Source organism: Poecile atricapillus, chromosome Z, assembly GCF_030490865.1.
Source record: "Poecile atricapillus isolate bPoeAtr1 chromosome Z, bPoeAtr1.hap1, whole genome shotgun sequence".
NCBI lineage: Eukaryota > Metazoa > Chordata > Aves > Passeriformes > Paridae > Poecile > Poecile atricapillus.
Window position 1 is genome coordinate 12,125,036 of NC_081289.1, and position 14,146 is coordinate 12,139,181.

The following is a 14,146-nucleotide window of genomic DNA, read 5'->3' on the forward strand; positions in this document are numbered from 1 at the left end:
AGATGAAGACCTTTTCCCTTTCTTATTCTAAGGCCTTTGTGTGTCCAGAAAAATGCAGGCCTAAATTATACTGGAAGTTATTTGTTCATCAGAACTGTCATAGGCAAGTGATTCTGCTGAGTCTAAACAGCTTAGCTAGGGCTGCTTTCTGGTGCTACTTAGCTATTATTCTTACCATGTTCTGCTTAAGTTTCTGGAATGTATGTCAAGAAACTGTTTTATGTTTTTCTAAAGTGAATGTTGAAATTGAGCAAAAACTAAGGAGCACATAAAAAGGAAACGTATTCTGAATTTTTCAGGTTTTTTGATCTAATGTGTAGGAGAGAGCTTTCAAACTTTGTGACTGAGTTATTCCAAAAATATGACTAATGTGAGCAGGTTGGGGGCCCAGTGTCTGCCTTTGGTCTGATGCACAGATGCACATATTTAGGGCAAGCAGAAGTCAGAATATTTGGTTTTAATCTCAAAGTAGAATTATTCAGGCCACCAAAGCTGCAATTTTGCTACTAGTTTACATGTTAGTGATGCTTAGTCTAAGCTGGTTAGTCAGCTTTGAGACTGCATCTGTTGGAGGATGTGAACAGCTGGCCCTGAGCAGTAAAGCAAAGACAATCACCAGTGCTCACAGTAAGTGAGCAGTGTCTCATCCTTCCAGAGCAATTCTTTCTTCGTGTGCTGAGCAGTGGCCAGGTTATTTGTCAAGTCTCATGCCCTGTCCTTGCTCAGGAATGTCAATATGCAACTAGAAGATGAACTTAAGGTCATAATACCTGTGAGATCTGTTTGTTTCCCTTGATCATTCTTGTAGTAAGATCCTCTGCCAAAAGATAATGCTAGAAGTGTATGTCACTATTTATTTTCATGTCTGTGAAGGAAATACTGTGATAACCATTTTCTATACGTGACATACTCTGTTTATGATAAATGAAGATACCTTCATTTATCCTTTCAGTGACCAAAAAAAAGGGATTACTGTTTCTGAAGACTTTAAAAAAAAAAAACCCAACCAAGCACAACCAGATAATTTGATTCCAGTTAGTAGAATAATGGACTATTTCATGCTTTGATCTCAGGGTTAAACTAACTGGCTTTCACTTAAATTTATACCAGGTTCAATTACAGTCAAGGTACCTGCGTCTCTCAAAGCTTATTTAGAGCTGTCTGGAAGAAAAGTGGATGTGAGCTCGGAGATCCAGTTAAAAGAAACACAGAGTGCCTCCAAAGACGATCATGTAACTCTAAGTGGTAAGGCTTACTAATCTTGGCTTCCAATAAACGTCTGTCTGGCCTAAGTCAAAGGCATCTACATTTCTTTATTAGTTTATTGCCCTTGGCGGCTGCTTTTTTAATCTGCTTCACTTTCAGATGTTTGCTTGTGCTGTTGTACTCCCCATGTTAGTGGATGACTTTAAAATTTTATTTGGTAAATGACTTGTGAATGTAATCAACTTCTTCTAACAAAAGTCTTAGAGCCAAATTCCTCTTCAGTGTTAGTCCAATGAATTTGTGGGAGGTACTCCAGAGCTGAATTTGACCCATTGCTTTGTTGGCTTAGAAAGTCATGTAGACTTTCCTAGGCCACCTAGTATATTAAAAATATAATTAAAAAATATCTGAGTCAAAGGGGGAAATAAAAGGGGTATATGGAATATATATATAAATGTACAGTAGTGCAGGATAGGCTGAGAAATGATGGGTGGGAGATGAGAAGAGCAGAAGAAGCTGGAGCAATAGAGAGGGAGTACATGGAAAGGTACCTGCAATTACTGGAAGGATTCTTGTAAGGCATTTAAAATTGAACTTAGAATCCCAGGTCTTGCTGTTTCCTGCTTTAGAAAGCAGTTGCACAATTCACTGTCAGGGTGTGTGTTTCTCTCCCCCAGTCCAGATGTGGCTATCTAGAAGTTAAGGCTGTTGGCTTTTACCAATTAAACAGTTTGCTCTAGAGAATACATTAGCTTAATGTGTCTGAGGGCTCCAGCTTTATGTTTGAACGTGTTATGTCAGTGTGACCTGATGTGATAGCAGACTGGGTAAGGCTTTGGGTTTTGCTCTGGTTTTAAACCTAAGAAAATATGCACAAAAACTCTTTTCCTCCCCCATGTAAGATGGTAATCTTAAAGTCAGGAAACATAAGAAGTGTAATTACATAAGTTTAGTATGTAGCCTGCTTATATAATCACCTCCTCCCTAGGAACAGTAACTAGCACTTAAATTTAACAGTGATTATTAAATACAGTTTCTTTAAAAACCATAATTAGAAGTTCTCAGGCTAGAAATCTGTGGAAGGACCCCAGCAAGACTCTGTGGAATGAAACATCTCAGCAGTAAAAGAAGACTTCTTTTCAGTGAATGAGGACCACGGGCCAATCAATCATCTTGCTACTTTGGCAACATTATAGATAAGAGTGGTGTTTCAAATATACACAGCTGAATGACTGCTCTGGTTTCACAACCCAGTCAGTGTTTATGTAGGACAGTCATCACTGAAGGAGATGTCATTTTTCAACCCACTGTTCTGTATTGAAATGATCTAGTCACTTGGGGCCAAAAGTGACTCTGATTAGTTAACTCTCAAATATGCATATCCCAAAGGCACAGAAATCATCAAGAACTATGCAAAGGCAATAGTATTAGGCCAATGAGTATCAGTTGCTTAAAGAAGATAAGGTATTACATAAAAAGGGAGGTATTTCCTGGTTCTAGTTCTCTTTGTCTTATGGTGTATCCTTTCTGCAGGCAAAGAACTTACCCCCTCATTATCAACAATTGCTTCTTCCTAAAAGTGATATTTGCTGATTTTCTTGTATAATTAGATTCTCAAATAATTGAAAATCATTTAATACAATTCCTGTATCCTGAGAACATTATTCACTGCTGAAGTTTCAGGTACAAGGTCCATAGCTGTCCTGCTGCTGTGACTGAAGAAATATAAAATAGAGAGGGAGGAGGGGCTTTGCCAAGTGGTTTAAAACTGTATCACAAGAGGATGGCAGTTCAGGAATTTTGTGCTTTTGAGTTCAAAGATTAGTTTAAAACCAGATGATTTTTTAGAAAATCCAGTTCTCATGTGAATAACACAGGAACTCTGACCTCTTAGGAAGCTTTACTTGCCTCTGGGCATATTTGAAAGGACAGTCGAGTGGGAAGACAGGGTGGAGTTCTGTGACTTGGGTTAACATGCACTTTGTCCTGCACTTCCCTGCTCTAGGAAAGCCTTCCCTACTGCTTTAGAGCAGTTATCATGTACATCATCCCCCCAACTTCCACACTGAGGTGGGAGTCAGTACAACCCCACAAGCACTCACAGCCAGGGTTTTTCCAGACAGCCAAGGAACAGAGGGGGATGTAGTGAAAGCAAGATGATGGAAGTCTGGAGTGAATGCTCCAGAGACAGAAGGATGTGTGAAAATGTGTTTTGCTCTTTTAGGAAAAGAAGGGACTTTCCTGCAAAATTGAGACATTTGTTGAGAAAGGGAGGGAGGTACAGAGCAGTGACAGGGAGTTTATTCTTTGAAGTAATTTGCAAGGGCAAGACATCTGTTTCCATTGGCATCAGTAGGTAGTCTTAGAAGTAGTATGTATGGTGAAGTGCAATGTTACAGAAACAGAGTAAACTCTGGTCTAGCTTTTGTCAGGGGAAGTGTTTGGCTGTCTTTAGAGTGCTTGAGCAATTCCAGTAATTTCTGATTGTAATCAAGTCAAGGTGTTCTTGCTTTTCACTGCCAAGAAGGGAAGCCCCTACTGCTCAATGTCTGCCTTCTCCCTGTCTCCAAGTCTGCCTGTGCTCTTAAATCTTATGCCAGCAGAGGTAATTAGCTATAGGTACTACATGTGGTAAGAGAAAGTGTAGCAGGCTAAAAACAGTTAAATATTTCAGCAGAAAATGAACTTAGGAGACTGTTACATCAAAGAGGTTGCAAACATGTTGAAGGTCAAGGTTAAAGTTCAAGTAATTTTGATTTATACGCTTTCTAGGCCATTTTTCCAGTCAGTTAAGTTCAAAGTACAAAGTTAGGAAAAATTACCTGTGTAGTCCCAAGAGGAGCAATATTTAAATAATATCAGGAAACGGTAGTGTTACGCCACTGAAAGCAAACAGCATATTAACATGCTTGTTCTGTAAAACTCAAAATAATGCTTTGCCTTTACATGGCATTAATAATAATTTGCTGCAATCTGTCCAGTTTTGAGTACTGTCCTTCAAAACTGTAGAATCTCTAAAGGAGAACATGTCATCAGAGTCCTAAAATCATGATTAATGGGAGAACACTGAAAAGTTCTGGTTTTGTCTCAAGAGAAGACAAAAGGAAGGGAAGATGCATTTTTCTAGTACATAAGAAGTGGCTACAGAGAAATAAAGAAATAAATTGTTCTGTCCACTGGCAATAGGACTAGAAAGTATAACTTGACCTTATGGTAAAGGAAACTTTGCTAAACAGCAAGGTAAACTTCCTTGTAGCACTTTTCTGGGGAGGCAGTAGGGCTGTCAGTGCTGCAGATTGTGAACATTTCAGACCAAATTCAGTGCTTCCTCCAGAGAGGCTTTCAGCCCTGTTTTCTCTTGTCTCAGGTTGATGTGACCATCTGCTCCCACCCACTCCACAGTAACAACGGAAAGCTATCAGGCACGTGAGTGGATGAGGACTATAAGAAATGCAGCCACTGGACACACATTAGCCATTTTGATTGCCAGCTTGTGTGTTAACCACTGTAAACTTGCTGGAAAAAGTCTTGCAGTCATTCAGAGACTTTATTTGAATCCTTGTAGCTAATGGTGTCAATTTACATTGGCATAATTGTCTTGAAAATAAACCATGTAAATCTCATCTCTGATTGGTGCCAGGTACTCACCTGATTTTGGATGTTTCTCCATCCTTGCCCCAGTTCTAGTGCCAAGTTCCTATCCAGTGGCAACCTTTCACCTGATGCCATCTGCTTGGTGCTGAGTAATTTTTTAACCTTGCAGTCACTTCATCTGGTTTGCAGCAGCTGTGTGAGTTTCCATGGTAAAAGTCCCACCATGTCACAAGTGCTCCTCAGAGGCTGTGGATGTTTGTCATGGTTCTTGTGTCTCCTGTTCTTACCTTCTCAACTGGCAAACCCCTTTGTATTTTTCTGTCCTTACACAAGGAGCATATGCTTTGGGAGTTACTGTTTTCTCCCAAGTCGAGACATACTTGCTCCTGGTTGTTGTCAGCATCACAGCAATTGGAGCAGTTAACAGGACTTTTAGGTTTTGGTGCTAATCCCATCCTGGCTACAGCACAAGAGCTTTGCTAAGCCACCTGAGAGCGGTGTTCCTCTGAGCCATGTTTCTGGTAACCATGCAGGTAATGGGACTCTCCCTTGTTAATTTATGCCTTCCCTCAGATGTGTATACAGGGCATGGAGAGGAAATCCCCCATTGACTTCTCTAACTCCTTTTCCACTGTGCAAATTTTCAGGTACACATTACCTCTACCTTATGGGTTGATGGAATATCTAATTAGTCTTTTAATACTGCAGAACTTCTTAGCTGGCTTTCTTCCTGTGCCTCTGGAGAGTCAGCCTGTCTGTAATTACCAGATTCCTTTGAGAAGATGGACATTGACACTGCTGTCCTACCTCTGGCTTTTCATGTTTCTCTTACTGACATGCTTCAGGTCTTCTCATCCTGCCTTGGTTCTCCCCATAGACTGTGGTGAGAAACACCTTTCTCCTTACAACAATCATTCATTCAAGCATGCACTGAAATATTACAACTTTCACTTCTGCCTGATGTTCCCTGCTGGAGCAAAGGGGATCTAGACAGATGTTTCCTGCCATCAGGAATAATTACTTCTCACTGTTCACTGGTCACTCATACAGTAGTACTGGGAGAGCAGTCTATGGAATGCTATGACCTTCCCTTTAGGATTGCTTTAAGGCCAGTGTGCCAGAGGGGGCTGACTGCATGAGTCTCTTATACCATGCACAAAGCTTTATGGATGGATGTGTTTAAGAGTCTTCATTATGAGAAATTCTATATTGCTTACTCCAAGGCAATGTCTGTGTTTTTAGCTGCCTGGAGTTCAAGAGGTGAATACAAACACAGCTGAAGGGCAGTGAATGAGACAAGCAACTTGCCTTTAAAAGGGAAATAACTGAAAGAGCTTGTATTATGTCAGTCAGCTGAAACTTTAGGTTTTATCTGAAGTTTACCAGCTGCCCAAGTGTAGAGCTCCTTCTCCCACTGTGCAGCTGTCTTGGGTTTGTTGCAGTCAGCATTGCAGTTCTGATCCCAGGAGTAACACTATCTGCTGTCATGCCTCCCCTGTTTAGTCTGTTCTCAAGGCACTTCAGAACTTTCCTTCTTTCTTAGAAGCAGTTTTTATTGACTCTTAGCCATTAGAATTGAGTGGGAAGAGCTTTGTTTTATAGTGTCCCTCTACACACTGCCCTCTGTGAAGCCTTGATCCTTAAGCAATATCTTAAAAAAAATAAACAAAGACCCAGGTTGTATCTGGAAAAGATTACATTCCTTTGAGTCAAATAGAAAGTTCATCCAACTTTTATTAAACACATTAGATTAGATGCTATCCTACAGATTTTTATTGGTTTCAGCTTGCATTCAGCTCAAGCTGTTCACAGCCTTTTGATATATACCACAGTCCTAATACTACCAATGAACAACACTTAAAATATGATCCTCTTCTTGTGTTTTGTGGTATGAAAATAGAGCTCTCAACTTCTCCAGTTTCCAGGAAGGCAAGTAAATAAACAGTCAGCACTTGACTGTGTCAAGTTTTGCATATGTGTTACCTTCCTTTAAACACCACATACTGGAGAGGGGGAAAAACCACAATCTTTTTCCTGGGCATTAAATTGAAAAGGTGGCCACACAGCATAATGGTGTATCTGTCTTTTCCTGAACTCCTGCTGCTGTCTTGACTGGTAGGTTTTGAAATTAATTTCCCCCCCCGCCCCATTCTCAATCCAGGAGGCTGTTTGCTTTTGTGATTTAATCAATCTAGCAAAGTCTTCCTCAAAATCCACTTATGTTCTCATTATATTCAGAGTACAAGCAGTGAGTACAGTTAAGACCCAAGCAGCCATCAGAAGGTCTCCTACTGAACCTTGCTTGATTAGTGCCTCATACACAAAGCTATTTAAATATTGGAAATAACTTCAAACTTCCTACTAGTGATGGGCTTAATAACCTTAATATTTCCCTCACAGGAAAATTTCCAGAAATATAAGGAAGAAAACTTTTTTCTACATTCAGATAGAAAAAGCAAAATGAGAAACAGAGCTCTGACAACAACTCACCTTTAAAATGGCTCTTGTAAATTCATTCCTGTGTTCCGTAAACTTTTCTTTAACTTCTTTGCCAAGGTGTAACAGTGTATGAAACCATTTTCAGCACTGATTCTGTGCTTCAGTGTTTGTTTCTTGTACAGAAGTACAAGCCATAGTTACAAAAACTTGAGAGGGAGGAACTGGGACCAAGCACCCCAATATGCATTTTCTGGAAATGTATCGCTGCCTTGCATTTATTGTGTCCTCTCTCCCTAGGAGAAAAAGCTGTATTTTTAGTGTTCTACAGCTCTGTTAAATGATCAGCTGAAATTTTCCTTTATACTTCTTTGTTGGTTCAATTTCTTGTCACCTGGAGGCTGTTTCCTGTTTAAAAACCAGACTGATGACATGTTTGGAGCACTATTTATGCTTAAAAGACAGATCGTATTTTAATTTTCCTTCTATACTCTGATACAACACTATTGAAAATCAGTGATTCAGGAAAGCTCTGAGGAACTGAACTTTCAAATTTTAATGTATTCCATATACAACACATTTGTCCAACTTGGTGATTAATCACAGATTTAAGTCTTCAATTAGATGGTGAGTAGGTCTGTGGATTCTGCTTTACTGTAGAAATGATACACTGAGTGGGATTGAGACTGCTGCTGTCTGGAGTAATGAGGAGTGCAGAAATTGTACGAGGACGTCCTCATGGAGATGCCTGAAGGCAAGCTGTAGTCTGATAAGAAGGGACACTGAAGTGACTGACATTGTTGGACTCCTCTGAGAACTGTATTTCCAAACCATACCTCAGCTTATTATGAATTGCTGTGGGTTTGGCCCATAAACTTAAATGAATCCCACTTAGAACAGCTAAAGCACTGAAACACTATTGAAAAGTTCTGGCACATAGGCCTGGGTTGTGGAAACCAATGCAGTGATGTCAGTTGGAGTTTTGCCAGTGTTTTTACTGTGGCCAGAATTTAATTTCAGCTGTGTTACAGGTCAGAGCAGAGCATGTTTGCAAGGTTGGTTCAGAATCTGCTTCTCTGCCATCCCTCTTGCTCAAATTAGTTCTAAACTTAGAATTCACACAGTTAAATGGAACACTAAAATAATAATAAATGATATTTTGTGAAGATAAACCAAAGTGAAGGGTGATGTTTGTGATAATGGCACTGATTTGGGACTTTAAAGATCCCAGTTTAATTCCCAATATGGACACAAATGTTTCGTATAAATTTGGAAAGTCACTTATTCTCTCTTGGCCTCAGTTTCTTAATTATAAAATAAGACTGAGTTGAGCTCTCTTCTTTGTTATACAGTGAACTTTACAGCCCATGACTATGAATATGGTTTATGATATAAGAGAGATACTTCAGAGTTGTGGGGTTTTTTTAGGCCATTATCACAAGGAAACATTAATAGTAGCAAAATGTCTGGTCATCTGGACAATCAGGTCCTACCATGTCTCTTTTCAGTGTTTACAATAGCAATTAAAATCTTTGAAATTACTTAGCCAGATTCGTATCTCATGTAGAGTCATGCTTTAACCAGAACCAGCAGTTGAGCACCAGGCAGCCACTCACTCCCCACCAATGGGATGGGGGAGAAAAGCAGAAAAATAAGTGAGAAAATTCATGGGTTGGGATAAAAAGGCTTTGAAATTAAGACAGCTTTGATGGATAAAGCAAAAACTCTGCACACAAGCCAAGCAAAATAAGGGATCCTTTCACTACTTCCCAGGACAGGCAGGTGTTCAGCCATCCCCAGGGAAGCAGGGCTGTATCTCATGTAAGAGGTACTGAATCAGACAAATCCCTGGTCACTCTGAATGTCCCCTGCTCCCTCTTCTGCTCTTATACAGAACATGACTCCATACAGTTCAGAAAATCCCTTTGGTCATTTGGGGTCAGCTGTCCTGGCTCTGTCCCCTCCCAGTTTATTCACTCCCAGTCTCCTCGCTGGCAGGGCAGTATTAGATGCAGAAAAGGCCTTGGAACTCTGAAGGGGCCACTCAGAAATAACAAATTTTATATATTTTCAACACTATTTTCAGCAGAAATATAAAACATGGTCCATCCTAGCTACTATAAAAAAAAATTAACCCTACCCCAGAAAAAATCACTACACGTAGAATTTGTGTAGCAAGGTTTTGGTAGTGGGGGCTCTAGGGGTGGCTTCTGTCTGCCAGAAGCTTCTCCTGAGTCCTACAGAGCCTGTGCCAGCCTGCTCCAAGGTGGAACTACCACTGGCCAGGGCTGAGCCCATCAGTGATTGTGAATAACACTGTTAAAGGAGAAAAACCCCACTGCACACCAGCAGCTGGAGAGAGGAGTGAGAGCAGCAGCCCCCGCTCATGTGCAGGCCAGTGTGGAAGCAGGGGCAGGAGGTGCTCCAGATACCAGAGCAGCGATTGCCCTGCAGCTCCTGGAGGTCTGCAGGGCTGCACAGATCCAACTGCAGCTTGGGGAGGACTCCATGTCAGAGCAGGGGAAGAGCATGAGGGTTCTCCTCCTGCAGAGGAAAGAGTGGCAGAGATGATGTGTGAACTTACCAAAACCCTCATTCTCTGTCTCCCTGTGCCTCTGGTAGGGAGGAAGTAGAGAAATCAGCAGTGAAATTAGGCCTGGAATGGAGGGAGGGGTGACTGGGATATGTTTTTAAGATTTGGCTTTTTTTCTTATTTCCCCTCTCTGATTTGGTTGGGAATAAATGAAATTAATTTTTTCCACAAGTTGAGTCTGATTTCCCTGTGACAGTAATTGGTGACTGAACTCTCCCTGTCCTTATCTTGACTCATGAGCCTCTTGTTGTATTTTCTCTGGCCTATTCATTTGAGGAGGAGAGTGGTAGAGTGGCTGTGGTGGGTACCTGACATCCAACCAGGGTCAACTCACCATAACATGTTTCTTAGCTTAGAATAAAAAGTGCACTACTGTATAATAAAAACCACTACTCTATTGTAAAGATGTATTATGGGAAATTAGATTAATGCAAAAAAACTGTATCAAGAAGGAAATGTCAGAAGTCTCTGCTAAAAGTACACAAATTCTACCAAATGAAAGTGCTATAAGTGCTTCCAGGGAGCTTGGAAAAAAATGACAATGTGATGATGATATGTTGTGTGTCAGATTAAGCTAAAACAACTCTCTTTTCCAGGTCACATGAATCAAAGGGATGAAACAGACAAATGGATTAAGGCTGACACACAAAATGGCAAAGTGTGTCTTAAAAGCCAAAGCTGGATCCAATCTGTCAAGCTGAAGAGTTCTTGAAGGTGAAATAGGCCATAGAGATTAAATCAAGAAACTACAAAGGAACATTTTTGTAAAATTATGAAACTTTTTGGATGAATATTCTTAATATAAAAGAGAAGCTATTAAAAATGAGAACACTTTAACCCAAGATTTGCCTGTGACAGTGCTGGTGCTAAACAGTCTGGTTTACTTTTAGTGCCTTTTAGGAATTAGATGATCTTACACAATCAGAATTTATATAACTTGACCAACTTACCATATCAGTTTAAAAGCTGGTAGCTTTCAAACAAAAGTTTGGAATTGTCATTTAAAAATAAAAAAGACATTTTCAGCACTTCCAAGATGACATGCTTTGCAAGATCTGTTATACTTTTAATTTAAATGTCCTAATACTGTGGGAATTCTGCTGGTTTATGCAAAATGCAGAGAATTTTCTTCTACCAAATGCTATCATGGATAGGAAAAAGTCACTTTCAGTGTAGTTCTTATGTGGTCTTCTCATTTGATGTTTGAGCCTGGAGCAGTTTCTGCCTGGGCGATGGATATTTCATAAAAATACTTCTGTGAAATGGCAGAACTTGTTCCATGTCATCCTGAACCTCTGGTTTGTGGATAGAAATAAGAACTGAAGCTCTGTCTGCCACTGTTCATCTGCAAAGAAAAGCTTTTTAAATAAATAAAAGTGCAATGGATCTGGCTGCTTTCAAGGAGGAACACTCCTCCAACTGGACTTCGGTGGGGAGTCCACATGAGCATTTCCCTGAAGGAAAAGCTGCTATAGAGGGGAAGTGTTGCCCTGGTGACTGAGAACTGGAATCTCTTTGTTTGCAGGGACTTAGAGCCCTGTCCTGCAAAGCTGCCAGGCAGCTCTTGGAGGCAGGAAGGCAGAGGAGGGAGGTGAGGGGAGCAGCTAGACCTGCACAAGGGCAGGCCCGATTTTCGTGGATGATTCTGTGTTATATGTGTAATACACATATAACACATTCCATGTAATATAAGCATACAGTAAAGTAAATGGAACTTTTATAAGCCTTTCCATACCTCTCTATGGCACCTTATAAAAGCAGTAGTGAAATGCTTGTTTTAGGCTGACAAATAAGAATCCCTGCCAGGTAAGGGGAGGGCAAGGAGCAGGAAAGAATTCAGACTGTCAGGTCAGGCTTTAAGTTTTGTATATATGTGTATGTACTTCAGGTCATAATGGTACATTATGAAATTACTTCTCCTTTGCCACAGGATTCCCCAGGAGGTATAATTGCCCCTGGCTAATGGATTTCAAGAGTCAAGGGCAGCACGTCTACTGTAATTCAGAATGGTTAAAAACTCCACTTCCTGTTTACTGTTGTGTATACTGTTTGTTGAGATGAGGTGGGCACTGATGCATATGACAAATTATGTGTATTTTTAATATAAACACTAATATATAAAACATTTCTAATAGTATTACTAAAGGTATTACAATATTATTAGATATGAGTTACTATACTTTTAAAAGTCACAAAATTAATAAATTATAATTGTTTTGGATATCCAAAAAAATGGTTGAAAGTAATGATTTCTATGCCCTGCTGCAGCCAAAGTGCAAAAAACACCTCAAGATTCACACCACGTGAAAACATCAAAATATTCTAGTAGGTACTTCACAAGATTGAATCCTTTTAATGGTCCCATTATTCACCTGAAATACAAAGCCTGTCAGCCACTGAGATTAAGGTTGTGGTTTTTGGGACTGTTGCATCAGCAATTTAAGGCAGAACACACTAAGAAAACATGTTATTTGTTCCATATTCAAAAGAAAGCAAACTCAGGCTTTGAATTCATTAATTTTCTAAATGTAGCAGGAATTAAATGTCAGGATTGTTAGTTACTTGTTTAAAGTTTAAATCAGCCAGAAGAAAAATTGTGCTACCTCTAAAGCTACTGATTATATTCATGCCAAGCTAATACATGTTGAGACCAGGTAGAATCTTAATATAAAGGTCAACAATGAGATGAAGGACAAATTCTTGGGAGTTTCCCCAGAGGCATTGAGCAATGTCTTGTTCCACTACAATGAGGTTAAACTGTATTTTTCTCTAGACAAGGGAAGATCAGTAGGTTATCAGCAATTAGAATTTGAATGGCAAATCCCTTGTGTGCTCATATATCTTTTCTGTCTGTTTGATAAGAAGACATTCTTGTAACTGTAGCATTTATACTTTAACACTTTTTTCATCTGTGCTCCCTTTAATTTGGTTCTTCTGCTCTGGCAGCTGACAGCCAGCCCACAGTTCAGACCTGCAGACACGAACATCAGCTTGTTTAGAGAGTTGGACTCAGCCCAAGAGGCTTTTATGAGAACGAGGGCTCTGGGTGCACAAGTGACTGTTGAGAAGCAGAGAACTGCTTAAATGTATGGGTGTAGTGTATTAAAGAATCTGCAGTCGCTACCTACTCATTGCTCTCAATTTCTCGAGAAGGCTGTACTTGATGAGTACCAGCCACATCAAGTGTGAAGTTCTGTGGGGAGTCAGAGTGTTTATGTCCTGGAGAAGACCTCCATGGCAAACAAGAACCACAAACACATGCAAATTTATTCATTGCTTACTCTGCACGGGACTACAAAAACTTTCATTACTGGAAGATGAAGACAGCTTGAATCAACATCTGAGAGTTAGCAGTGCTGTCTGAGTGCAGCTGTCTTGCTTGAAGGCATTCATACTCCTGTGAGAAAGATTTGCTATGCTTCCTTACTAATGCAACAAATGGCCTTTTATTAAAGTGTGATTAGTTTTAAGAAAAAATAACACAGTGGTCTTTTCATGCTCTGGAGTAAAACCCTTGAACTGTAGAGATGTTGCACAATTTCTTCATTTTTCATTTTGAAGAATTTGTTTTTTCAGGCTCTGATCTGTGTTTTTTGGTGGAGGTGATTATATTACCATCCCAGTCATATCCAAGCCAGGAAGGAGGGTCAACATTATGTTCCTGTTCCTCCAGTTCAGCTGTGTATTTCAAGACAGCTTGTCTGCAACAACATTTAAAAAATAATTATGACAAAATGAAATTTTTCAGAGGCTGTTTTTACAAAGAACACTAAAACCAGTTTAATGAGGAAAAGTTCCTTGTTTTAACAAAAGCTATCAATATTATAAGGTTATTGTGGAAAGTACTACTGATAAGTGAAAGTACCAGAAGATAACTGGTTAAGTCATAGGGTCACAGAATGAATTAGGTTGGAAGAGGCCTCTGGAGGGTGTTTCAATCTGATGTTGCTTTTAATGTACCCAACAAGACCAGGTGAGTCATGGCTCTGCCAGGCGAGTTCTGAATATCTTTAGGAATTAAGGTTGTCCAGTCTCTGGGATCCTCTTCAAGAGTTTCCTGATTAAAAAAAAGTTCCCTTGTAATCAGAATTTTACATATGCCACTTGTTCTATCAGTGCACTTTGACAATGGTCTGGCTCTATATGCTCTGATGAGAGGTGGAGACAGCAATAAGGTCCTCTCCATCTTGAGCCTTCTCCTGGGACTTACCAAAGCAATTCTCTGAAGGTTTTTAATATGTCACATGCTCCAGAACTTTATTGGTCTTGCTGGGCTTCATCCAGATTTGCTCTAGTATGTCAGGGTCTGCCTGAACA

At 39.9% G+C, this 14,146-nt stretch overlaps 1 protein-coding gene across 3 annotated transcripts in view; it reads left to right on the forward strand.

Annotated features, from left to right (window-relative positions):
- Positions 1 to 12,858, forward strand: part of LOC131573212 (protein FAM185A-like) — a 38,768-nt gene extending 25,910 nt beyond the window's left edge. Inside the window, exons 7-9 of one of the 3 annotated variants that reach the window (XM_058826940.1) lie at positions 1,111 to 1,245; positions 10,426 to 10,543; positions 12,776 to 12,858. In XM_058826940.1, the coding sequence (XP_058682923.1) occupies positions 1,111 to 1,245; positions 10,426 to 10,541 (251 nt within the window). In that variant the 3' untranslated portion in view covers positions 10,542 to 10,543; positions 12,776 to 12,858. The other 2 variants (XM_058826941.1, XM_058826939.1) reach the window with 2 other exon arrangements.
- The last annotated feature ends 1,288 nt before the right edge of the window (positions 12,859 to 14,146 follow it).